This window comes from Epinephelus lanceolatus, chromosome 13, assembly GCF_041903045.1.
Source record: "Epinephelus lanceolatus isolate andai-2023 chromosome 13, ASM4190304v1, whole genome shotgun sequence".
In the NCBI taxonomy this organism is placed as follows: domain Eukaryota; kingdom Metazoa; phylum Chordata; class Actinopteri; order Perciformes; family Serranidae; genus Epinephelus; species Epinephelus lanceolatus.
The window spans coordinates 22461100-22488744 of NC_135746.1; the positions used below are offsets into that span (position 1 = coordinate 22461100).

The window sequence follows — 27645 nt, forward strand, 5'->3', positions numbered from 1 at the left end:
TTTATTGATAAAAGTATTAGAAAACAAAACAAAAAAATATTTCCGTAATTAACTCTCTAATTAACTACAATTAAATATTTTTTGGCATTTTTTAAAAAAAAAAGTTTTATTTGTTTGTAGATTATTATTATTATTATTATTATTATTATTATTATTATTATTATTATTATGAATAATAATAATAGATTATTATTATGAATAATAATAATAACAATAATAATAATAATAATATCAGTAATAATATCAATAATTTTATTAACATTGTTAACCCTTTTTGTTTACAGATTATCATTATTATTATTATTATTATTATTATTATTATTATTAGCAATGATAAGAATAATAATAAGAGTAGGAAAGAAAACCTGCTAACAAACAAAAAATAAATAAAAAATGCCAAAAAAAACAACATTTGATAGTATTTAATTACAGAAATATTTTTTGTAATATTGTAATCTAATTCATTTTTCAACAAAGAAAAAGAGTATAAAAATAATAATAAGAAAAACAAGAATAATATATTTTATTTGGAGAGTGCTTTTTATGGTACTCAGACACTTTAAAAAAGTTAAAAAGGATCATAAAAATATAATACACCAAAATATATAGCACACAACATTATTCACACATAAAAAGCAATTTTGAAAATGTGAGAAAATTAAAGAAAAAGAAAACTATTTGTTATTAAATATCTGTATACATGTAGAAGTCTTTTTTGTAAGTTTATAATAATATAAATAACATAAATAATTTATGGTTTATACATGAAATTTGAATATACACTTTGCCCAGTTTTTGTGACTAGCTGGTTACCATGGTGATTTTATGACAAGAAAATTAATTAACACTTGACAAAACTTTATTTTTAATGTTTTCTTGTCATACAAGATGGCATGATTGCAATGGGGCTGAGGAACAGTGTAATTTTCCTATTTTTTTAAACCAAAAGTTAAGACTCAGTGGCTTAATGTTGCTAATTTCAATATTTTTTTTTAAATAATATTAATACTGATGTGCACCGAGTGAGTGATTGGTTCAACTCAACTGACGCTTTTATTTTGAAAACAAACCGAACGTCTTCCGGTTTCGTCGTGTCACTCTCCATCTTGACACCGTAGTGCAACGTTAGCTATGGAGCAACAACACAGTTAGAGCTGTGTTTTTATGTCACATTAGCCACTGACAGAATGAGCTAAAAATGGACACGTTGACGACAGACTCGTCTGCGGCCGAGGAGGAGGATGAATGTTCAGACTCAGAGGTTTTATGTTTGATGAGAGTCGGGAGAAATTCAGACTGGCTCCGCTTGTACGAAAACACTGAGGTGCAGAATGCTAATGCTAACTAGCTTGCTACACTTGCCACATATTAACACCAAAACTTGCTCAAGTTCACGGTAGATTCAGATTTCTCACATTAAATATATTCCTTATTCTTTGTTACATGTTTATTGTTGTTTTATATGTTGTTATATAAATGTTTTAATGAGCTAAAGGCTGCACAGTGGAAAGCTAACTGACTGTTGGACATGTTTGTTTTGGCTGTGCAGATCACTGTAGGACGTGGAGTGGATGTAACCCACCAGCTGTTGTCTCCAACATGTCCTCTGATGATCTCCAGACTGCACTGTATTTTCAAACAAAGGGAAGATGGCCAGTGGACGGTGACAGACAGGAAGGTAGTGTAACAATCTCTATTATAATGTACATTTTTGTGATATTTCTATACAAATAAATAAGTATTCTCTGGTAAGAAACCCATAAAAGACTTAAAACCTGAACACATAAAACAATAAAGAGACTTGATAAAGCATGATAAAGGACCTCGCTCTTGTAAATGTTGTCTTATATGATGTCATAGACAGAAGCTTGAGATATTGCAAACCAGCAACATCAGCATGTGTGGAGAATACTGTTGCTGCACAAGCTTAGATTAAAAGAACACAGCATACACAGGCAAAATTTTCCTCATAAGAATCTGTACGTGTAAACCACAACATTAAGACCACTGACAGAGGAAGTGAATTACATCATCTGCTCGTAATACAATGTTCTGCTGGGAAACCCCTGGGTCCTGCCATTCATATGGATGCCACTTGGCACGCACCACCCACCCAAACACCATTGCAGGCCAAGTACACCCTCTCATGACAATGGCACTTCTCAATGTTAGTGTTCCCCCTAGCAGGACAATGCACCATGCCACACTGTAAAAATTGCTCAGGAAAGGCTCAAGAAACATGACAAAGAGCTCAAGGCGTCAACCTGGCCTCCAAATTCCCCACATCCCAATCAGATTTAGCATCTGTGGGATGAGACGCTACCCCAGATTTCACAGGTTCATACCTAAACAGGTTGGAGGCCCCACTGTGGATCAGTTTTGGCTCTGACCTGTTGAGGCATGGACACAGGATCTCTGTGGGTGTCCTGTGGTGTTTGGCACCAGGGCGTTGGCAACAGATCCTTTGAGTCCCGTTGGTTGCGAGGTGGGGTACTGTCAGGTCCCACGGATGATTGATCAGATTTGGATCTGGGGAATTTAGAAGTCAAGTCAGTGCCTTGTGCTCCCATCATACATTTGTACTCTGATTGAACAGAGATCTGACTGTACCTGTAATCTGAGATCAGAGATCAGATTTGGATCTGAGGAATTTAGAGGCCATCCATCCAGATACATCCATCGCAGTCTTTTTAATACCCAAAAAATGGTGCACAAAAATGGTGCACAAAGTATTCTAGGGCTGTAAATAACAACATTTGCCATCATTGAATAATCGGTAGGTTCTTTTTTTTACTCCTTAAGCTTATAAAATAAGGTTTGTGAGGCGGATCTGGGGAATTTAGATGAGCTCCCTTCATACATTTGTACTTTGATTGAACAGAGATCTGACTGTACCTATAGCCTGAGATCTCGAGAGTTAATTTTGTTGTGTGTTCCTAGTGCACGGGCTGAACTGGGGGGAAAAAAGTTTTATGTGCTCTTCTCCTCTCACTAACCTTCAAAAAGCGTTAAAAGTACATGAATTGTTCTCTCTGCCTGATTTTAAAGCTCTCATAAGTACAAGGATGAATGAATCGGTTGGTTTTTGTCATTGTGCGTAGGTGTTCCAATATTTAGTCACACAGGATCATTGAAATAAAAGCACGGTAAAATGAATAACTGTCTGACAGTATTATTCAAAGCAACTTTATTTTTTTTGTGAAGTTAGAATACATGGATGAGCTGTTGTTTGACTGCATTAGATTTTACAGGTGTACCTAATAAAGTGGTTACTGAGTGTATGTTCTTGATAGCTGCAGCTGTAAAAGACAGTGTTGCTTTTTTACCCTCAGAGTCTCAACGGTGTGTGGGTGAATGGAAACCGCATACCTGCTGAAGAGGCCCATCAGCTGAGGCTGGGAGACTCCATACAGCTCGGGGTCCCTGTCATTGGAACCAAAGTGGAGTTCGACTACATCCTCGTCCAGCGGCCCCTCAAAGACATTAAACTCTACCTGACAAAGGGACACAAAGAGGGTGCTAAAGCTGCCCACGTTCCCAAGAAGTCTAAGAGGAAGTTGACGGTTGAAGAGGTTGAGCCGTCCACCTCGAAGCCCAAGCTGTACCGCTGCTCCTCTGCAGACAAGTCGTTTGCAAAGCCCTGCCCACTGTCACCGGTGAAACGCCAGCAGAGGCTCAGTCACACCCAGCCAGAGGAGACTGGATCCAGCAGACAAGTCCGGGAAGTAGACCAGCCCTCAGATGGCTCTAGTGTTCTGTGTGACATGGACAACTTGCAGATGTAAGCCCCAGTCTGTGTCCCACATTCACAGAGCCAAGCATCAGGTTTTCAAAAGATACATCCATTGCAGTTTTTTAAATACCCAAAAGGATGTTTGCTGGATCACAAAGTATTTTACAGCTGTTAATAACCTTTTTTTTCATCACTGAACCCCTAAGTTTTACTCACTTGTGTTTTTAGGTACAGCCAGAACATCCTGATGCTGAGGGAGCAGGTGGACGACACCCAGAGGCAGGTCGCCTCGCTGGGCGGAGAGCCCCAGCAGGCAGACCCGCTCAGAGAGGAGCACGTCAGGGAGCTGCAGGGTCAGCTGGAGGCACTCAGAGCCAAAATGCACCGGATGGAGACCTTAGAGAAGTCGTTTAGTGAAACCAAGAGGCAGCTGGAGGTGAGAGGTTTGCATTGTGCATTGTGTTTAGTAAAGGGATAGTTCAGGATTTTCTGAAGTAGAGTTGTTGGAGGTCCATATCCATAGTTAGTGTATTACCTACAGTAAATGTCAGTTAGCAGTTTGGAGAAGCAGGCGACCACCTTCTGCTGTATGTAAATCACTGAGTATGAACTTTTTGTGCATGTAGGCGGAGAAAACGCAGCAACAAGAGGAGCTTTTAAAGAAACAGTTGGATGAGGCCTTGCATGAGGTACGTAGCATAAAACTGGAGCTTGAATTTATTGTGACACCACTAATACCAGCAACCATTGTTTTTTAATCTGTCAAACTGTTTTTTTTTTGTTTTTTTTGGTTTTAGCAAAAGAAAGTAATAGATGAACTCACCCTTTCTCGGAAAGGCTTTGAAGAGGTACTCTTGGCCAAAAACAAAGAGCTCGAAGTGACAAAGGTATGACTGTATTTAAGCATGCTTTTCGCATAGTTTGGCATGGCTGTTAACAAAGCTTAATATATTTATTATTGGTTTGTTTTTGCAGGAGGAGAAAGAAAAGGCTCGGGCCCAAAAAGAGGAAGTAGTTACACAAGTGACTGAAGTTCTGGAGAACGAGCTTCAGTGCATCATCTGCTCTGAGCTCTTCATTGAGGTAGGATTAGGAGTCAATTTAGACTGTAATTACAATTTGTGTTTTCTCTTTGAGCTGCTTCAGAAGATTTCACACTTGTACAGTTAAATCAAACTTTTAAATCTGTATCGATATCATCTACAGGCTGTCATCCTGAACTGCGCCCACAGCTTCTGCAGTTACTGCATCAAGCAGTGGCGTAAAAAGAAAGATGAGTGTCCCATCTGCCGACAGAGCATCCTCTCCCAGACCCGCTGCCTGGCCCTGGACAACTGCATTGACAGCATGGTGGAAAACCTGAGCCTGGACATGAAGTCGAGGCGGCAGACCCTCATCACTGAGAGGAAAGGTGAGAGGTGCGTCACCATCAACAATATCATTAGTATCCATACAGTTAGAGAAGTGTAATTTTTGCTGTTTTAGCGAAACATGAACGAGACATTTAACTGAAGGACAAAAAACAAAGTCAACTGGGCCAAGACGTTAAGTAATAGATAATAAGACCCAGTTTTTAAATAATGATTAATGCATAACACACTGAGCTCAAAGTAAGCTTTCTTTGTTTCAGAAAAGCAACCTTGTGATCGTGATGTCATCCACTCAGGTCAGTGGACAGCCTTGAAATATGTTGGGGGTGTGTTAAAGTGAGAACAGGAATCTGTTATGATGGTGTATTTTAAAGCACAGGTCATGGGACTCATCCATGCAGTGCAGACTGGAAATAATCTTACTGCAGTGTCACCTCTTACATGTGTTTCTGAGGTTCTTTCAGGTCATATGTTGGGTTAATCGGTATTGCCTCTTCATATCATTATGTTGCACAGAGTTCTCCTTTAAAAAAACTACCTTGGTTTACATTTCTTGTGTCTGATAATAAAGTGAAATCCAATCAAGTAAGGAAGTTATAACAAGTAAAATGGAACCAAATCTCTCCCAGTTGGAGGTCTAAAATGTGCAAAATGGGATTTTCTGTTGCTAGAATTTTTTCAATCAAAACTATAACAAAAGACAGAGCAATGCTGTCATTGCAGTAATTTCCTACCTTGTAGGATTTCTTTAAAATTCATTGTTGAGGAGGTTTTTACAGGTAGCTGATTTATCCTTAACAGCCTCCTCCTCTCTGAAACAGATAGACCCAGTGACTTAAACCGGTAAAAACACTGAATAAGTTAGTTTCACATTAAAAATCAGTGTTTCTCCAATGCTGCATTGCTCCTCACAGACGGGCTGCGAGCCCAGTTCTTGCTAATGTGTGCTCTGCTTGTTTCTCTGATAACTTAACATCCAGATGCTCAAGAGGTTTTTACCAGAAGCCGAATCATCTGTAGAGGTCTCTTACTCTCCAAAACAAACAGACCTGATTATTTAAACCGGTAAAAACACTGAACAAAGCAGTTTCACATTAAAAATCAGCATTTCTTCAATGCTGTTTGGCACGCCACGGGCTAGGACCAAGCTAACATGTGCTCACCTTTTTTCTCTGATAACTTAAGATTCAGATGCTGTTGAGGTTTTTACCAGGAGCTGAATTATCCGTAGAGGTCTTTTCCTCTCCAAAACAAACAGACCCGATGATTCAAACTGGTAAAAACACTGAATAAAGTAGTTTCACATTAAAAATCAGTGTTTCTTCAATACTGTTCGGCACGGCCAAGGGCTGGGGCCGAGCTGCAGCTAACGTTTGCTTAGCTTGTTTCTCTGATTAACTTAAGATCCAGATATCTGATAACTTAAAATCCTTCATCCATCAAACATATAGTTGAAAAGGATCAAAATCTAAAAGGTGTGTCATAACAATGTGTCTGAAAACTGAATTAAAAAGTCAATTAATGACAGTCCCTGGCAGACAACAATAAGCCTGACAGATGCACAAGGAGTATGATGCCAATGACAGGCGATGCCAATCAAATGACACAGACTCCTTGACACAGTGTCCTTGATTAAATTAACAGATTACTCTGGGTTAGAACATTGTTGGAAATGTTTGGGATAATGTAAGCACACAACTCAACAATATATAAAATTGGTGTTGTCAGGAAATGTGGCTAAATCAGTTTCAATTTCTTTTGCTTTTCTAGTTAATGAAATACTGTTATCACCCCACCTCACCCTCACACCTGCAGCAGTTACATGGACATTATGTTTCTAAGGGTTTGTGATGAATTACATGTTTATCTCCCTCAAATATCCGTTACAGAACCACACATCAATCTACAGTACGTGACAGTGACATAGTGCTCACACTCATGCACAAGCTGCCACATGGATGACCCATACAACATTAATATCTGCCTGGCAGCGCACTTACTAGCGACGGTGTGCAGTGCCACATTCATCAGATGAAGTGACTGGAGAGCCTTGGCATGTCTGGGCGAGCTCGGTGACTAATGTACCTCTCGCTCTTAGCAGTAACGGCGGAGGTGTCCTTGAGTAAAGTGCTCGACCCTCAGCTGCTGCATGAAAGAAATGTGGTTCTTCAAGGTGTTTAGAGAGTATTTACACTCACTGCCTCTGCCTGTCTCGGCTTAATAGATGATTTTAAAACGCACTCGTTGGTGGAGTGTGGGAAGAGAGGGTAGGAGCTGGTGGTGCAGAGTGTGGAGCACAGGGAAGATTTCAAACACAAGGTGGCAGCACCATGAGGCTCATTCATGTCTTGTCTTTCATTTGTGTGATTTTATTTTAGAAATGGTGAAACTACAGGTTAAAATAAAACATAATTCAACTTAAAAAGCTAAGAGTCAGTATGCAGCATTGGAAAATCAATAAACAAAGATGGAGAAATAACACGCATGTGCAAATATGACAAAGTTACTCATCAGAAGACACAGAATGGTTGAACTGTAAGGAATTAGGTATGTAAACTTTATTTCGATAAATCCTTTCGCAACCATGATTACAACAGGTTTGACAAATATGCATAAAAGAACAATAGCATAAAATGATTACAGGGTCAAACATATAGAATTAAAACTCAATACAAACAATATAAAACAACCAAGGTTTGTAGATTCAGATGGTATGAAAAGCATGTTCGTCTTGAGCCTTGACCCTGGAGCTTTAAACGGAATCTGGTTGCCAGACTTGACATGTCTGGAAACCAAATGTTTGTCACCTACTCTGAAATTCTTTAGAAAGGGAAAACACATTTTGTTTTCTCAATGCTGCAATATGATTTCTAATCAAAAACAGCAAGCACCGTGGTGTGACTGATCTCGGCCTTGATGCACACGTTGGTCGTTCCTGACTCTCAAAACCTAGCAGGTAATTTTGATTTTAAAGGTCCAGTGTGTTGGATTTAGTGGCATCTAGTGGTGAGATTGCAGATTGCAACCAACTGAAACTTCTGTGTGTTAAGCATGTAGGAGAGCTATGGTGGCCGACATGAAAACACAAATAGTCCTATCTAGAGCTAGTGTCAGGTTTGTCCATTTTGGGCTACTGTAGAAACAAGATGGCAGACTCTATGGGAAAGGACCCGCTCTGTATGTAGATATAAATGGCTCATTCTAAAGTAGCTAAACACAGCGATTCTTAGTTTGATGGGATTATAACCTAATAAAAACATAATTAGGATTATTATATACCATTTCTGCCAATAGATGGCCCTAAATTTTCTACGCTGCATCTTGGCACTGCACTACACTGCCTACCTGTGTCTTTTAGTATTGATTTTAAGGTTCTCTTACTTGTTTATAAGCTTTAACTGACCTCGCCCATCATTTAATGTTCTAGCCAGATCACTCAGGTTCTCCACTGCTTTACTTTTAAATGTTCCTCATGTGTCCCATAAAAGTACTGGTGAGAGCGCTTTCTGTTTTTACGCCCCTAAATTGTGAAATTCGCTACCTCTGGATTTTCTTAATCTGGCTTTTTATGTGGAGTAACATTACAGCCTTGATTTTTAAGCATTTTTAACCATTGGTTTTTTTACCTCTCCTGATCATTTTTATTCTATTTTATTTATTTATTTACTTTTAATATTTAGTTTTAATCATCTGTTTTATTAGTTTGTTCTCTTTTGGTTGGTTAACTTTTTTAATATTTGATTGTCTGTGTCATTCCAATTTTCCATGTGAAAAGGTGCTATATACATAAAGTTAAGTTGAGTTTGTCACAATACACAAATCACAATGACTTTGAGGCTCAGAGATATCACGTGTTTTCCCCCTCTAGATTAAAAAAGTGTGATAGAGGTGATATTCTGTGTTTTTCCTATTGTTATCAAATCCCATAATACAACCAAAACCAACTAACTGATTAGCCAACAAAGCTAACAAAGCCTAGTTTATTTTGTGTCGATTCCATTGATTCAATGCTGCTGTAAATCACTAGAGCACCATATGTGTATTCATCCACAGCTGAAAATAGTCCCCAACAAACACACAGGTTACGCCTGTGTGAGTAACTTTTGCTGAAAAGTACAGTGTGCAGCCTCTTTAAAAATTGAAACTCCATTTTTGTGACCCAGTTTTTAAAAATGTATGTCTTCAGTGGGATCAAATGGGTTTTGGGCTGAGAACCACACAGTGTTGGGAAGTCAAAAAAAAAAATATTAACAGACAGACTGATGTATTGTTGGTTTTCATCCCTTTGGATTTTGCTGATGATAACAAAATGTAGAATAATGTTTTGTTTTTTAAGTCATGTAAAGCAGTGGCTCTCAACCAGGGCCTTGTGGACCCACGGACATCCTTGAGGGAGTTACAGGAGGTCCCCTGAAACATGGGGAATAGTTTATTTTCACTTTTTAATTGTCACTACAGAAGTGAGCCAGTGTGAGTAAGAGCTGTAAGAGTGACTGTTCTGACCATAGGTTTCACTTCCTCCATGGAAAACTAAAGAATTTTGGTCTGAATCATATCTCACAACCAAAATATTTTTAGATGAAAGTCCCTGGAGTCAGATCACATCAAATGGGTGCCCGTGACCTAATCTCTATCCATGTCAGGGCCCTTGACATAAGAAAGGTTGAGAACCACTGATGTAAAAGAGTTGAAAGTGGCTCAGAGGGAAGATGGTACTCTTTCAAACATCTGTAATCAGAAACTCTCACAGTTTTTCTTCTTCTGTGTTTTCCAGCAGCTGACTCTGCTCAGGTGATGGTGATCCACGATGACGACAGCAGCAGGAGCAGCAGAAGCAGCAGCGACAGCGACGGCAGCATGGTGTCCATATACAGCACCCTGAGCTCTGTGGTCTCCGTGGACACGGACAGCAGCATCCACTTAGACTCCAGTCCGCCCTACAGTGGCTACTCTGATGAAAGTCCTGATGAGTTAGAGGATTATTAGCGCTTCTCTCCCACAGGCTGTGATGTACATTGGACTTTTTTTGGTGTTGATGTTTGCATTTTCTTCGGATTGTTCCAGGATGGTATGCAAAGTTTGGTCTCATCGTGAGTCCGGTAACCAGATTCAGCGAGGGTTTATGTTTTACTTTTTTGTAAAATGATTAGTTGACTTTCTTTATTTTCAACAAAAGGAATAAAGTTTCTTCCTATGCACTCTCACAGTCACATGTTGACTTTGTCCAAGCAAGTTCCAGAGTAAGAATAGTTGATAATAAGTGTGAATGCTAAGCTAAGGGGTGTTAGCATTTAGCTCCTAGCATTGCTGTACCTGAGTACGGCCTCACGGAGCTGCTAGTAAATGGTAAATGGACGGCACTTATATAGTGGTTTTCTAGTCTTCTGACCACTCAGACGACTATTTCTGCACTATTTTACTCTACGTCACATTGAACAATTCACACGTGATCACACCCTGGTGACCGAGGCTACCATACATGGTGCCACCTGCTACTCAGCAACCATTCCCACACACACACACACTGCCGGGACAGCCACTGGGAGTAATTTAGGGTTCAGTATCTTGCCCAACAAGCAAACTGGAGGAGCTGGGGATCGAATTGCTGATCTTCTGATTAGCAGATGACCGGCTCTACCTCTGAGCCACAGCTGCCCATTATAGCTATAGGCCAGGGATACTCATTTTGCTTTGCCCGGGGGCCACTGTTGCAGAATTACAGGAAGCCAAGAGCAATATTAATCAGTAAATTAATTTCCTGTTTTCAACCTTTCAACAATTGCAGTCCTTGCTCGTCTTTGCCAAGAGGCAAATCCAGTCGCATAAGTCAGGTGTAGGCAGGGGTGTTCCCTGGATTTGGGAACATTTGGGGGTTTGGCCTGAACTTGGAGGTCTTGGGGATCCTTCCTTGACACATAAGCTCTATTTTTATGCTGTTTTATGCATTCTGCCACCTTATTTACACTCAGAGTACAAAAAAATCCTATTGTAAATCAGCAAATTAGATATGGCCACAAGTTGAGTATCACTGCTGTAGACCACTGGTTCCCAACTGGTCCAGATTTCTCCTTAGTCTTTAGTTCAAGGTCCACACAGTTAAATACATTCAGTGACATACTTAGATGTGGACATGTCCTCAAGCTTGTTTGCTGTCTCTGTCAAATACCTGTCCATAAGTAACTCACTCTAAGACAGGAAAGGCCACTTCAAAATAAATGATGTGTCACTTTAAAATAAAGTGTGTTTTTTACAAAGTTGACACATTTGCAAGTCACTCATGGTCTATTCACAATGGACTTGCGACCCACTTTTGGACCACAACCCAGCGGTTGGGAACCACTGCTGTAGACTCTTAGATGCTCATACATTATCACAGAGCATTTTCTTGGCTTTCCTTCAGCCATTTGTTTCATTTTATTTTCAGTAGAAATAAATGTATACACTTAAAACTTGCTCAAGACAGGTCATCCATCACTGCGTACACCAGGTTAATAGTTTTATTATATTAAATAGCTATTATTAGTGTTGTTCATTGTGTGCCTGCCTAACTAAAATATGCCAGAATATTGGCGTGGTGCTCTTATCCATTATTTGTTTGGACTTCTGTTAACCTACAAGTCTAAGTCTCATGTTTAAACATCCCCCTCCTAATGGGGGCGGTGGTGTGCCTTCCTCAAGCTCAGGTCCCTCTACCAGAGGCCTGGGAGTTTGAGGGATCTGTGCATGATGATTTCTTTTTTTTAAATAGACATCTCTGTGAGACAAAAGAACCATAATGTGAAGACGCTATAATTCCTGAAACATGGCCAAACACTTTATATTGTTGTTAGTTTATGTTTTATTAAGTGATGCGCTGTTTTCTGTTCATCCACACGCCCATTTGGGAGTTGCCTCTCCTGGAGCACGAGCTCTGCTGAAAGGCTCCTGGGCCGAGCATTAATCACTCCCACTGGCAACACTCCAGAGTTTACCTCATATCTCACTGGTCCTGACTCACATAAACACATAACCGAATGTTTTCACCTCACAACATAATGGGAGAAACTTTACCTAAAGTCCACTTGTAAGCAAACATTTTAAGCTTGTTTAGCTTTTATTTTTTATGTAAGTGTCATTACAAATTTAGTAAATGGTATCACTTTTAAAAAAGGGTGTCATTTATGCAATGCTATATAAGTTATAAAATAAAATCTATGAGATCATCAGTAACTTCAACACTATCACACATTTAGATCTGCATGTTCACAGTTCTACCAGAGTGGGCGTCACTTTTAAAAATAGATGTTTCATCTTGGAAGGAAACTTTGTTTTGCAAAGTCCTCCCATCTTTTGGTAACTACAAGCATGCTGCGTTGCCTAGCAACTAATGCAACAGCTCCTTGGGCGCTGAAAGCAAATGGAAGTGTGATGGCACCGGCCTCAACGGTGAGGTGAAGCACTCAGTCTGCATACTGTGGAGGGAGGAGAGCGTCGGTGCAGCCTTTGTCTGTAAATGTTGTGTTTGTGCTCCTGCAGCAGAGGACAGCCGAGTCTGACTGTGCCGTAAATAATCAGCGGATGTGTTCAATACTCCAATATCCATATGAAACACCCTGCACTCACTGAGACGTATAAGCCAATATCCTTCTGTCAGGTTATTTAATGGCTCTCTGTTAAAGAGTGCTCTGAATTCACAGTGTCATATTTAAACATTCAATGCTTTTTATTTTGTAATCAGGTCATAGGAGAATTATGAAACAGTAAAAGTCTGAAACAGAGAGTTTAAAGGTTATTTATGTTTATAAGCAGCTGTTTCTTTTTAATCAAAGATGTTACAGTGTCACAGTAGGAGAAGCCCAGCTGTAGAAACTAAAATGAATGATGGATGAATGCTATTTATCTGCTTCAGTTTCAGGGTCCTGAGGCCTCCTGCACAAAACACCTTAACTTAAGATTTTCCTAAAGTCCTAGTTATGGTTTCCTCAAAATAAAATCAGTTGCACAAAACACCCTTAAGTCTTCTCCTTAAGGTGTCCTTAAAATGTTCACTTAGGTATTTAAGGGTTCTCCTGGTCTTGGGTTTATACTTAAGGAGTCCCTAGAACATTGCAAAAAAGACCTTAACTTGTAGTGAAGATGACTATTTTTTCTTTATTTTGACACTTCTTTTCCTCACTTACCTCACTTCCTTTCCTTTAACCCTTTGTTAACTCCTTAACCTGATTGAGTTCACCTGTACCCTGAACACACCATCTCCCTTACTCTTCATCGTCAAATGGGGCGGCAGTGGTAAGCAGTTTTTCTCTTTAGTTTATCCTGTTTATGATTAGTTTAACTCAGCATAATTTACCCTTATTAAGATGGAGATTTGTTTAATTTGACTAAAGTTGTAATTTTGTATTTGTTTCTTTCAGATTCAAGTTCTTCAGTTTGAGATAAGTCTTTGTGTGCTAAAGAAAAGTTTCAGTGGTTGTGCATTCTGACCAGTGCCCATGATGGTAGACCTCCACCCCTCGTCCCTCCTCCTTCTTAACACAACCAATGCAAGGTAAAAAAAAAAAAAGAAGAAGAAAAAAACTTAAGGTACTTCTGATTCTCTCTATCTTAACTGCAACATGACCGAGTTTATGGTGATAAAATAAAAAAACTACCACACCTTGAGGAGAGTGGCCTGAGGAACATGACAAAAAGCTCAACGTGTCGACCTGGCCTCCGAATCTCTCACACACCAATCTGATTGAACATCTTGGGACGTGCCGGTGTCCCACCTCACACCTGACAGGTGTCACATGATCCGAAGCCAACACCCAGGTGCCAGACACCACGGGACACCATCCAGAGGTCATGTTCCTTGACATGTCAGAGATGAGTCCGATCCAGGGAGGCCCCACCGTGGACACCTCCAAGGTACCAGCACGTGTAGCTACTGAAGTCACAGTGTTCATGTCTTTGTTGTTTTTATGTTGTTGTTTTTTTGTTGTTGCTGTTTTTGTGAGAATGCAGAGATTATATTCTGTAATTATAAAACAGGCACATGATTGGTGTTTTTTTTAGGCTGATTCCACAATTTTTGACATGTAACCAAGATAAATAACTAACACACTAAGCAAAATGAATAAAGAAAGCCCAAATAAAGGGAAAACGAAACTAAAACACTCATTCACAAACATTCAACAAAGACACAAATATATCAGAAATAATAAAAAGTGACTAAATACAAACATTTATAAACTATCCAAACCTCTGCACCCTCAAGTCCTTATAATTCAATCCATGTCTACTTCTAAGTAAACTAAAGTAACTAAATATTATTCACAGGTCCTGCCCCCAAAAACTGAGGGCAGAGGTTCATTTAACAGTCACACTTAAATTCCTAAATAACTCATAATTCATCAACAAATCGTCAAAATCATCACGTTAACAATTTGCTTGGAAAGCACGCTGCTGATAGATGAGCTAATACAAAATAAAATTAACAGATAATTAGGAAAAAAATGCTCCCCCTATTTGGTTTTTGACTCTTACTAATACTAATATCTATTAATCCAATAGCAATTTATTAGCTGTCAGAGTGTCTGCTGTTACTATGCTTTTATTTAGCTGAAGTGCATTATGGCTCTAATCTTATGTTTGTCCCCCATTTTCTATGTAGCTCTCCCATTTGACCCACAATGTATGTCCACCTAATTTTAGGATAAATGAAGTGTTCACCAACTGCAATCATTTTGTGGTCCAAATTTCTGGACAGGGTACCATTGCAGGGCTTCGGACTCATGACCTCAGTATTTATATAATTCTGGATGTGGCCCTGTCTGTAATAAGTACAAAATTACATTCATCTTCTCCATGAAAATTTCTATTCTTTTATCTTTTTACATACAAATATCAGCTACTTTTTTAAAGAAAAAAAAAATTCAGGACATATTTCATTTTTTTTCCACTCAGTGTTAAATAATGTTTGACAGCTGAATCATGCCGCCTCATGCCAAGACAATGAGTTGCCGAGCTTATCAGTGAACTTGCACACTTCTCGTTTGGTGCAGATTCAGGGACACCCTAACACCGTGATTCATCCCCACACTGACTCTACCCAGAGAGCGCTGCATGGAACAGCAGCTCACAGAGGGAGTGTGCCTCCTGTGCTGTGGATGGCTGATGTCACGCCAGTCCATTAAAACCGGAGTACGAGGGAAGCGTGTGTCTGTCAGGCCCTATTACATGACGGCGACAGTGATGGACTGCCTCGGGGCTACAGTTGGAGCCTCTCCATCCAACCCTCCATCTGACTCTTGGAGCAACCTTATGAAGTCAGTAACAGAACATCTCTCTCACACATACACACACGGGAAACAGAGTCAGTTTCTGCTGCATCATGTAGATACAGCCCTAACACAAAATATTATATCATTAAAGTCTTAACATGAACATCTAAGTGCATTCTCCCATATTCATACAGATATACTGTGGGGCATCTTGTAGCAAAGCAAGGTACAAATCTACGCTACAGCCATGACTCACAATGCAACACATCTTTTAATAAACATACACATTTCCCTCATCACAACCATATGTATGTCTGATTTTCTGCATTATTTGCAACAGTCAGGGCTCTCTTCAGGTGGTACTGACTGATTTCTACCTACCCATTTTAGCTGTGTACCTGCTTTGTGTTGTTGTTGTTGTAAGAAAGATGGACTCACTCCAGTATGCAACGGCCCAGGGTCCATATCCGTGGTCCATCTGCCAGCTTTGTTGAATCCAAATGTTCCTCACAGCGTGATCGAGCTGAACACTGCAGCAGCTCCAGCACACAGACTCCTGCAGCACTGATATCACACAGACCTGAAAACACACTCTCTCAGCACTTATATCAATGTTCTCATTTTGCTCCAACTGTTAAGATATGACTGTAATTGAATACTAATTAGGCAGTTTAATCTTAATTGTGTGGTCTTCCCCAGGAGCCTCTCTTTTATTCCTCTGTTAAATAATTGATAGATAACAGTGCATTTAAAGTGATTTTTTTATCTTGTGTTTATAGTGCCTGTGGGGAAGTTGAGCATTATGGTCATGGCTATGCAAGACATGCATCTTTACTCTTATATGTTTATATATATATTTTCTACAACAATGCACAATTACTGTTTAATGATATGGTTATTTCTTTCATGTAGATAGCACATTACATCATACATACATTGTTATGTGTGGTATATAACATGGGGTCCTCCGCCAGAATAATTGGAGCATCAAACACTTCATTTTTTTCCCACAATATTTGTATTCAAATTTTCATGCCATAAGATGCAGCTTTTTACATTTATGTAATATATAATGTAACATGAAACTGCTACCTTAATACACAACCAAGATAAAGAGAGAAAAGGAGACAAACATGAACTGCCAAAAATGCCCCAACTATGTTAATAAATGATAATCTATACAAGAAACTGCATTGCCCATTTAAATTATTCATTAATTTCATTATCTAAATCCTTCACATGCTTTATAATATTATATATTATAATATTTAATAATATTATGATTGTATTATATATGTATATTTATATATATTTATGTTTAATTGTTTCAAAATAAACGTCCTCTGCTACTGCAATGTTTTTATCTATGGGGCCAATGTGTGTATAACATACCTGGTATAATATAGTGCTAAGTCTTTGGATGCTTGTGTTGCATTCCCTGAAGCTCGGAAATTCTGCTTTTAAGACAGTAAAATATATTCAAAGGTACTGTTGACTCGCAATTCCTACAAGAAAACTAGCAATTTCTCAACTCCCGTGCTATCTGACGTCCTCTAAACAAGGCGGCAAACTCTGCAAATTCTAAAAAACATTAAGTAATTACATGTTTATCGAAGTAAACCGCTCTTGCCATAAGGAAGCGTTCAGAGCTAGGCACTCAAATTTCCTGGGTTAAGGGAAGTAAACGCGGAGCGTTCTGTTACCAAGGAGACAGCTGAAGCTCAGAGCAGCGCACTGCAGGTAAGAAGTTGACTTTTGAAGCGTTTATAGTGTTATATTGAGTTTTGTGTATAATTAAATGATATAAAACAAGTTTACAACTTTCTACCTGTGTTTTTTAACCATTCAACATTTAACCGTAGTAGTAAGCTAGTCACAGTTTAGCTAACATTAGCGTGGAAGGTCTGCTAACGCTTTAGCTTACTTTATACATAGTTTTAGCTAGCAGCAGAATGTGTATGTATACATTTAGATTGTAGTTGCGATGTTTTAGCCCTTAAATGGCATTAAACAAACTATTATCACATACAAAATATCGGGAAATAAGCAGGAATATATCTGCAGTTGTTTGGATGTGTAACTTTAATGTTTAACTTTATGTTTCTTCTTTTTAATCAGAGGATAGTCAAGACAAAACCCTGCAGCAATGTCCAGGTCTCTTTATCCTCCAGGAGTCACACGGAGCTCAACTGAAGACTTCAGGAGGATGAGGAGGGTCATTGCTGAAGATCCAGACTGGTACCTGAACATAGTGCCTTGTTTATCAGATCTGTGTCTGCAGAGCATTGTGAGAAACTTTGAAGGTATGCTTCTCTTTTAGTGTCATAATTACACACATTTTTATGCACCTGTGATATAAATTGAGCTGTATGCAAACTTACCTGTTACAGAAAAGCCCATGTTTGAAGTCCTCACACCCACCCACAGAGACTTTGTGCTGGAGAGACTGTCTACCTCCCTGCCCCTGCATGTGACAGCCAACTTGATCAGTGATGGTGTCTATTGGAAGCGGTGCTGCGAGGAGCTCTGGGACCTTTGTGATGTCTTTCATTACGGCCACAGCTGGAAACGAATGTTCTTTGAGAGGCACATGGAGAACATCATTGAGCTTTTTATCCCTGATGTAACAGAACCAAAGGTAGTTCTAGACATGGTGCCTCTTTGTAAAGACTATGTCAAGAGGCTGGACATCTCCCAACTCCTGCCGCCCATCAAGGAGCCCCAGAAGGAGGAGGAGGAATATGGCTCTGAGTTAGCAAGTGAGAATGAGTATGACGGGCCATCTATGGACCACTTTGACTTTAACATCCTGCTCGACAAGCTGACGAACCTAGAGGAGCTCCATTTGGTGTACAGGGTCAAACAGTGTGGTATGAACTTTGAATGGAAGATGTTTGAGATGACTGACAGAGATTGTGAGTCCCTCGCCAAGGCCCTTAAGTCCTGTAAGACTTTGAAGGTATTGACTCCTACTCACTGGTTTATGGATTTGTGCCTTTAGTAGCTCCTTGCAAAGTATGTGGCCTGATTGTGTGTTTGATGTAATTCAGCACTTCCGACTTTCTTGCCAGTTACAAAGCATCATTTACAGACATTATACAGTCCCCGATGTCGTGACCACCAAAGTATTAAACTCATGATCAATTTACATCAAAGGAAAGACAGCAGAGCCTCTGGCTGCAGCCTAGAAAAGTCACTCTTTGACAAAAAAGTTTTATCACATTAACTTATTACAGCATGAGGACATGTTGTATATCTGCTACTGATCTCTGTGCATGATAAGGGAACTGTACAAGAGATTGTTGGAGTTGACATCAGGGCTGCAACTAATGATTGCTAAATCTGTTAATTATTTGTGCATTAAATAATAATATAGCAGACGATTAAAAAATACAACTTCCCAGGTGACTATACCAACAGTTTCTTTTGTACAAAACCCAAATATATTTAATATACAACAACATTAAACTGAGAAAAAAGCTAGAAACAGTGTAGGTATGGCATTTTTGTGTGATAAATTACTTTTGCAACTACTTAAAGGTCCGGTGTGTAGGATTTAGTGGCATCTAGTGGTGAGCTTGCAGATTGTAAGCAACTGAAACTTCTCCAGTGTGCCAAGCATGAAGACGTGAGAGTGAGAATGCGAATGGTCCTATCTAGAGTCTCTTTTTGGTTTCTCCGTCCTGGGCTACTGTAGAAACAAAATGGTGGTCTCAGTGGAAGAGGCATAAACAGCTCATTCTAAGGTAACAAAAACACAATGATTCTTAGTAAAACATAGTTATAAAAATTATATTCAGTTTCTGCCAATACATCTCCCTAAATTGTGGGACTGCAACCTTTGCTATCAAAGGAGCCATTTTTGGCATGAATCCTTTTTTCAATTTGCCTGGAGCTGCAATACATATTTGTGCTTTATAATAAAGGTAATACAGCCTATTAGGTGTAAATTAACAGTATTACTAATGGTTCTAAGTGAGCATTCATTGATATGTTTTAGTACAAGGTGGCTACTCTGCAGTGGGCTGGTTATAATTCTTCTGTACACATTGCACATACACTTTCCTGTTTTGCTCTGAGACTTTTTCTTTTTTGGATTTGGAATCAATAGCTAGCCGCCTTGGATCGGCGGTTTGGTGCTGCTTCTGCAGTGATGCGGGCACTGCGCCAGACCGTAGTGGTGAAGAGGGAGCTGCGCCAAAGGGCGAAGCTTTCAATTTACTCGTCCATCTACGTCCCAACTCTCACTTGTGGTCATGAGCTCTGGGTAGTGACAGAAAGAATGAGATCACGAATACAAGTGGCCGAAATGAGTTTCCTCTGTGGGGTGGCTGGGCTCAACCTTAGAGATAGGGTAAGGAGCTCAGACATCCGGAGGGAGCTCGGAGTAGAGCTGCTGCTCCTTCGGGTTGAAAGGGGTCAGTTGAGGTGATTGAGGATTACATATCATATCCAGCAGGTTGCCTACCCCTGCCCTAAACCCTACAGACTGGACCTTTAATTTAAAAAAAAAAGTCATTTGACTAATTGATCAATGAACAAGTTGTTTCACTGCCAGTTGATATTTGTTTGATTGTCTTACTTAATTTTACATTCTATAAAGCAGAGTCTTTCACCCATTTGTGTTGCTGCTGCTGTAAATAGTATTTAAACATGTGGCAAGTTCATACTGTTATTTTAAAGGCCTGTGCCCAATTAAGTCTTGTCTGTGCACATACTGATTAAGTTTTTGTGCTACTCATCACATAATCTTACCAATCTTAATAATATCTTGTTTCTGCAGCTTCTAAGGCTCCATCTAAGCCACATTGAGGATAAAAAGTGCCGGCTGCTGGTGAAATACCTCCTGGACCACCCGTCCCTGAGGGAGCTCGACTTCTCACACAACGTGATCGGAGACAAAGGAGCCAGAGCCATCGGCAAACTGCTCACCAGGAGTAAACTGGAGGTCCTGAACATGTGTGACAACAATATCACAGGCCTGGGAGCCAAAGCCATAGCTCACACCTTGTCCAACAACTCCACCCTTTTGTCTCTCAACCTGCGTCTCAACCGTTTAAAAGACGAGGGGGGGCAGGCTATTGGCAAGGCCTTGCTGAACAACAACACCCTGCTTCACCTGCACCTGGGAGCCAATGAGGTAACAGGGCTCACTGCCATGGCACTGTCTGAAGTTCTTGTTCAGAGTAACACCCTGAAGAGCATCAATCTGTCCTGCAACAACCTGGGTGTGGTGAGTAAATTGCTATTCTTAGATTCACGCTAACAGGGGAGCAGTAAATATAAAGTTTTATGTGAGCTTGGTGCCAAAGAAGCCCATGTTGTCTCTGATACAAAAAGGGTTCAGATTTTTACAGTGGCATTTTTAGGACGTTTGTGACTCAGCTTGTCGAGCTTAATTTGGCATAAATTTGATTAGTCACACGTGTTTTGTTAGACCTAATTCTGCATGGAGATCATGTAGGTGTGTGTCTAATTAATGGTAATGAAATAATCATAATTGCACTTTAAGCACTTTGTATGTGGAAGCTACTAAAAAAAATACAGGCTTCATTAGCTAATATTACCAGCAGAATTAATTCATGGTTAGTTTTTGTCTTTTATGGGATTTATTGACAATAAGAAAAATATAGAATATCACTTTTATCACAGCGGGACATTTTTAATTTATAGGGGGAGAATGTGTGATGTCCCTAACCCTCAAAGCCTTTGATTTTTGTGTTTTAACAAACATTAAAGGTCCAGCATGTAGAAGTTAGTGGGATTTAGTGGCATAAATGGGATATAATAAGTATCACCACATGAAAATATGAATCGATTTGTTTTCGTTACCTTAGAATGAACCGTTTACATCTACATAGGGAGCGCGCTCTCATCCACGGAGATCGCCATGTTGCACCGCCATGTTTCTACAGTAGCCTGGAAAGTACAAAACCAAACACTTGCTCTGGACAGGGCCATTTGCGTTTTCGTGTTTTCACCTTGGCCACGTAAATAAAAGCTCCTCTGTGACAGGAGCGTCAGAAAAACACTGATTTGTAACATGACAGTTTTTCAGTGTTTTTTGCAGTTTACATCACCAGATCCATTTGCTTTGGAGAGGAATAGATCTCTGCAGATAATTTGGCTCCTGTTAAAATTCTCCTGAAGATCTGGGTCATAAATACAGTGAGCACAGATTAGCAGGGATCGGAGCAGGTGGGCCATCTCCGAAGTGCTGAACAGCATCAGAGAAACACTGATTTGTAACGTGAAACTTCTTTATTCAGTATTTTTAGCGGTTTTAATCACCTGGTCTGTTTGTTTTGGAGAGGAGGAGACCTCTGCAGATAATTTGGCTCCCGCTGAAAACCTCCTAAACAATGAACACTGAAGGAATTCTAACCAGGAGCAGTTTCAGCTGGTTGCAATCTGCAGCCTCACCACTAGATGCCACTAAATCCCCCTAAATCTTACACACTGGACCTTTTAAGGTTTCGTCATTCAATGGGAAATTAATTGGCAGCAATGTTGACAATCGTTTAAGAAATACCAAACTTCACTGATGAATGTTTTGGGAGATTTCAGACTGTTGTTCTGAACAAAACAAGCAATTTAAATATGTCAACCTGGGCACCTTTGCAGCATTTTACAGACCAGATTAACCGTGAAAATAACCAGCCAGTTACTCAAATAAAGAGTCCTACATCCAATAGTTGTGTCAAGACGTATAATAAAGAAATGCAAGGCTGTTGTCGCAGCGGCCCGGGTTCAAATCCAGCCTGTGGCCCTTTGCTGCATGTCATCCCCTCTCTCTCTCCCCCCTTCACGCTTACCTATCCTGTCCATTAAAGGCAAAATGGCCCAAAAATATCTTTAAAGAAAAAAAAGAAAATAGCAAATTATACTTGAAAGATGTTTTGTGCAGTAATTGTCCAGTACTGTTTTCAAACAGTATCTGTGGTGAAAGTGAACGTGAAAAGCAAACCTAATTTTCTCCATTTGGTGTTTTGCCTTGTTATATTTGTGTTTCTTTCGGTGCTGTGTCTGAGATTTTTGTAGCTTACTCTCGGATGCGTGCTGCTTAGAGTCTGGCACCTGGTTGCTCACCTGCACATTGTGCCCAGGAATGTCCTGAACAAAGTAAAATAAGATGAAAATAAGAAAGTACAGGCAGAGGGCAGAGTCACTGCAGATAAATACACTGCCACTCACTTCTAGTGCGTCATAAGTGGGGACTGAGAGGGATTACTTTTGGGTTAATCTATACATTATTTGTTAGGAAAATCCTGTTCAGTATACCTTTTAAAATGTATGTCTTTTACCATAAGAACGCAGCAAGTGGTTTCTCTGAGTCAGGGGAAGCACTTTAAAATCCGGGGTTATTTTGAAACACTGGATTTCCCTCCCAAAGCATGCTCTTGCTTGTATAGACATAGTACGCTGACGGCAACAGACAGAATCTCTTGAAAGTACAAGGCTTTTCAATTATTCATAGGTACGTGTGGAAAACATGCAATAATGGAAAGCTAAGTAAGTGTTGCTTCCCTGTGCGAGGTAGATCAGATTTTGCCCCTGTCCTCCTCAACATTTCACTGTAGTGTATATGTCTGACTGGAATAAACTGCGGAGGATCAAAAATCACCCACACAGCAGAAATCCAACGTGCAGAACCATCAATATCTGCGACCCTGGTCGACTGTTCACAAAAATAGAAATGCTTCAAACATAGCAATAAAACACAGATGACACTCACAATAAGCAGTTTTGAGAGTGTGGGCTATTTTGGACAGCAAGTTGCCGGGGGTGATTTTTCAAGGTTATCTGGACTGTCTTCAGACCTTTACAGGACGGCATCCTGTGATGTGTTCAACATGGACATGCATCAGTGCCAAGTGTGTTTGTTTGTGCTCTCTCCCTACCTCTGTGTGTGTGTGTGTGTGTGTGTGTGTGTGTAGGATGGAGGTAAAGCTCTGGAGAAGGCGATGTCTCACAACACCAGCGTAACAGAATGTGACATACGTCTGACGGAGGTTGACGAGCAGAGCGCTTCCTTCATCAACCAGGTGGTGTGGAAGAACAAGAGTTTAGAACAAAAGACACATGCTGGAGAGGATAAAACCAAGTAAACATCAACATCTCCCATTTGAATACAATCCCATCTTTATTGGTGATTAATTCCTGCCCAACACAGCCACATCAGAGCATGACCACTGTGGCTACGTTCACATTACAGGGCTTATTGCTCAGTTCAGATTATTTCTCCAGATCAAATCTCTCCACCTAGACTGTTCACATTCATGTTTGAAGGGATCCACATCTGACATCAGTGTAAACAAATCCAATAACGTCACACACGTGCACTGGAATAACAACAAAAAGCCTCACATTTGCAAGACAGGCATTTGGGGAAAAAGTGAGGCCACGATGTTGAGGGTTTCACTGAGGAACACATGTCCAGGGCTACATTCTAATGTCTCTGTGGTGCCTCACGACAACACTGTCACAACATGTAGACCAGCTGTCTGCGTCTGGCACTGAGGCGCTATTGGCTGATGACTGGGGCAACTTGGCACAGCAGCAGTGCAGAGTTGGCAGCCTTTGGTAGTTTAAACAGACTGCTCTGACACTGTATGGTGAATGATCTGCACACGGCCAGTGAAGTATGATGTGAGAAAACCATGGCTGTATGGAAAACGCACATGAATTCTGATATGACCGTTCTCACAGCAGTCACATGGCCAGTGATCGGATGCATTGGATTTAGGAGCACATATGAAAGTGGCAGAGATCTAATTGGAAAAAAATGGATTTCTTTTTCTTTGTCACATTAAAGCAAAGAAATCAGATTTGGGCCACATTTGTTAGTAATGTGAACGTAGCCTATATGCCAACTCTGCATCTCAAACTAAACCAAATATATAGCTATACCTTCAAGAGTAAATGTTGCCGTAAGAGGAAAAATCTATCTACTATTGAATACTTACCGTGTTTACATTGTTGTGTCCATTTTGATATTTGATGGCTCATATTTCTGATGTGCATAGATAATTAGCAAAATGTAACTGATGTGATTACACATCAGGATGTGTCTACTATCTTGTCCCTTGTTGCTGTTGAAAACAAATGTGTACAAACTACATGCACATAGACAGTGATTGTCCTCCTGAAACCATGTGTCCTCTTATGAGGGCATCACATTTTGGGTTTTCCTGCACCTTATACTTCATTCTGCTTAACTTAGACCTGATAGTCTCGTTCGTGGACACTTTTTTGCGTCATCTAGTAGTAGTAAGAGCATAATCCACTAATCCATGTAAAAACAAGATGGCAGCCATCTCTGTCAAGGCAGTCTGCAGCCAATCCCGACACAAAAGCGGACAAGGTCCAAATCCTGATCACATTTTATGGTTGAAAATTGTTTATTTATGATTAATAATGTGTGTAGTTTGATATGGCAACAAATTTGACCAATTTCAGCAACAGTAACAAGCTACGACACTGGTAATTAGGAAGTACTCGTCTTAGGACATCAAGACTTTATTGTCATCTCGTTTGAGGACAATGGGACTTTATTATCGTCTTGTTTGAGGATGTTGGGACCAATTAGGTGTGACAGACTGTCTCCACAGACAAAAGGACAGTCCTTGCTTGGAGTATGAAAGAAGGACAATTCATCCAGTTACAAAATGATCAAATCACAAGAGATTTAGCTTTGCTGTATCATTTGTAATTTAGTTTTTTAACATTCAGTCATTGAAATACATTTTTTATACTTAATTACACACTGTGACTATTAAAAATAAACCTAACTTTGCCCTATGAGGACATCATTTTTTTTCTAAAACTACTTCCTGTTCAAAGACAGGGTTTCGTTATACTTACCAGGTTCAACTGATACCAAGCAGCTCAGAAGCTGAGGTCTCAGGAGGATATGTGTCATCAGCAAATATTAAAACATAGTTTTACACTAAGCATGACATACTGACATTTTCTGGAATGTGGCAACAGTTGTCATTGTAAAGAAATTTTGTTGTTACAGCCTTGAGCCTCAGTCAGTGAAGGAAATGAGTTATGCTTAAGGTAACAGACGGGTCAGCAGAAGGCCTAAAAGAGGCCTTGAGGTCAGGCAACTTGACCTTTGTTATGAACACACTCCATCTTTGGTCTCCTAGTTGTGGCAGAGGGAGTACAGCTGCCCAGATAAGGGCAGATAAGTCAGCTCTGTTGCCATAGCTCCCAAGGCTAAGGGGAAGGGAGATTGCCCTATGCTTGAGAGTCTCTTTTAGATATGTGCATTTTAGGGCTGTCAAGCAATTAAAAAAATAATCTAATTATTAATCTAAATGAATCACATATACTGTATATCAATTTTTGCTGTAAAACTGTAAAATTTCAATTCAAATGAATTTTAGCAGATGCGTCATAGTAAAGCAGCTGGATTTTGGACACAATTGTCCCCGTCCTCTGACACCGAAACTGGCCTGCAGTCCACTCCAAAGAGTTAGTTAGCCGGTCACAGGTAGACTTAATCAGTTTGCATCTGAAGGCCTGGTCGAGTGTGGCTTGACGAGGCTGGCTGCTAGCGCTACCATCTGAAGCTGTGCTAGCTCAGACCTCCACATTCGCTGCTAAATGCTTTGCGTTGCGGTGACATTTCAGGCTTTAAGTTCTCTGATGGTACGAAAATTCCTTACTGCAGAAATATAAATCTTCCATTCACGGGGCCATGAAGCATGGTCTCGTCTGCCTCCATCATGTGACAAAGCCACTGTGGCCTTCACTGACACACTGGGTGAAAGGGCACCATGGAACACCATTAATCAGCATCACTTTTTTGTAATGTGTTATTTTTTCTGTTATTAATTAATCAAAATCAACGCGTTATTTTGACAGCCCTAGTGCATTTTGTAAGAGACAGTTAAGGTGATTTCAAGCGAGCTAGGTGAGCATGCTTGTTTTTTAAAGTCAGTCACCAACAGAAACCTCACATAGCCATAGATCGGGACAGAATAACCTTATCTGGGAACATGGAGTAACTTGTAAGGGAATACTGTTTGGGTTAAATGCAAGAACTGGGCAACCCTCAGAATCTCTGGATGGCAGACAGTGTTACACTCTCTATGTTGAGCTGCGATTCTCCCCAATCGAGACTTCATTAAATACTGCATGTGATCCATAAAAGTGTCCTGAGGTCTTCTTCAGCTATTAAATCATCAGCTCTGAAAATTTCAGTCTTAAAGTAATTTATGACACATATTTTAGTGAGCATTTCAGTTTATTTAGAAGCCTTTTTTTTCCATGTTGATACACCCATTTGGTATTCAATCCTTATGTAACATCAAGGCAACGTTGTGGTGGTGTTGGAATACATACAGACTTGTGTTTTTTTAACCTACATCTACTGACTAATAATATAGTAGTAACACCTTTGCTTGGCAGCAACAAAACATGTTTGTAATAAATCTTGCAAAATTACTTTTTTTATTTTCTAGAATCACATGAAGAGAGGCAAAGCTGCTCTGTATGTTGATGGCGGACCAGCACATCTACAGATGATACAATACTGATATTCTTTAGATCAGTAATCGGTATCAATAATCACCCAGTCATTTTCCTTAGAAATGTGTCTTTGTGTTTATGAGTGTGTGTGCCTGATCCTAAATCAGTCAAATCGTTCATAACGTTACACAAAGGTGTATCAAATGTAATCTAAAAAGTGGGTTTAAAGGGAAACAAACATCATTCAAAACAGTAAATGAGAAGCAGCACAAAGATGCTGTTGGCTGTGTTGCCTGACACATTTTACACCCGATTGTATTGCCGTTTTCAAATCAACAAACTCACCATTTAACATCTTCACATCAAAAACGTCCCTGCTTCAGTCACCTCTATGTTTGTGCGACACATTCAGCTAAGAACAAGATCCACATCGACAGTCACTCTAACCTCTCGCCTCTATTTTATTTACAGTACAGTACAGTCCTTTCTGCCCTACGGTCTTGAAAAACCACAAAAATCATTTAATTATAAAAAGACAAACCCCCCGAGCATTTTTGAGTGAAAGAGTACATATCATAACAACCTAATCTACTTAATACACACGATAAAGGGTTCAGTGCTTTGCATGACAACAGCTTTTATGCTAACAGTCGTCTGTGGAGGAAAAATGTCTAGTTATGAACCTTCCAGTCAGATTTAGAACCTTTTTTTTGTCGCTGTTGTTATGTAAACATTGCACTGGTAAACACAATTTTCTATTCTTACACATGACTATTTATGGATCACAGTGAAGCCATCTGAGAGGCTTGTTGGCTAATAA

At 39.8% G+C, this 27645-nt stretch overlaps 2 protein-coding genes across 6 annotated transcripts; both read left to right on the forward strand.

The window, feature by feature from the left end:
- Window positions 1-1089: 1089 nt before the first annotated feature.
- On the forward strand, window positions 1090-10301 carry rnf8 (ring finger protein 8, E3 ubiquitin protein ligase). 5 transcript variants are annotated; one of them, XM_033649465.2, is made up of 10 exons: window positions 1090-1324; window positions 1550-1678; window positions 3333-3781; window positions 3962-4169; window positions 4360-4422; window positions 4531-4620; window positions 4709-4816; window positions 4940-5151; window positions 5364-5399; window positions 9878-10301. In XM_033649465.2, exons 1-9 carry the CDS (start codon window positions 1199-1201, stop codon window positions 5377-5379), a joined length of 1401 nt encoding a protein of 466 aa, XP_033505356.1. In that variant the 5' UTR covers window positions 1090-1198; the 3' UTR covers window positions 5380-5399; window positions 9878-10301. The 5 variants fall into 5 exon arrangements, with proteins under 5 accessions (XP_033505356.1, XP_033505353.1, XP_033505354.1 ...); XM_033649462.2 differs by having other exon boundaries at window positions 4940-5144; XM_033649463.2 differs by having other exon boundaries at window positions 4940-5144; window positions 9881-10301.
- Window positions 10302-17038: 6737 nt separating this feature from the next.
- drc5 (dynein regulatory complex subunit 5) lies at window positions 17039-27371 on the forward strand. Its single transcript, XM_033649393.2, has 5 exons — window positions 17039-17084; window positions 17463-17647; window positions 17735-18303; window positions 20128-20577; window positions 23282-27371. The coding sequence occupies exons 2-5, from the start codon at window positions 17491-17493 to the stop codon at window positions 23450-23452; spliced, it is 1347 nt and encodes a 448-aa protein (XP_033505284.1). The 5' UTR covers window positions 17039-17084; window positions 17463-17490; the 3' UTR covers window positions 23453-27371.
- The last annotated feature ends 274 nt before the right edge of the window (window positions 27372-27645 follow it).

Bases quoted from the DNA above. Each gene is read 5' to 3' on its own strand.
- rnf8 (XM_033649462.2), top strand. From the start codon at position 1,199: ATGGACACGTTGACGACAGACTCGTCTGCGGCCGAGGAGGAGGATGAA. The intron at 3,782-3,961 runs GTAAGCCCCAGT...TTGTGTTTTTAG, and splicing joins GACATGGACAACTTGCAGAT to GTACAGCCAGAACATCCTGA. The intron at 4,423-4,530 runs GTACGTAGCATA...TTTTGGTTTTAG, and splicing joins TGGATGAGGCCTTGCATGAG to CAAAAGAAAGTAATAGATGA.
- drc5 (XM_033649393.2), top strand. From the start codon at position 17,491: ATGTCCAGGTCTCTTTATCCTCCAGGAGTCACACGGAGCTCAACTGAA. The intron at 17,648-17,734 runs GTATGCTTCTCT...TACCTGTTACAG, and splicing joins CATTGTGAGAAACTTTGAAG to AAAAGCCCATGTTTGAAGTC. The intron at 18,304-20,127 runs GTATTGACTCCT...TTGTTTCTGCAG, and splicing joins AGTCCTGTAAGACTTTGAAG to CTTCTAAGGCTCCATCTAAG.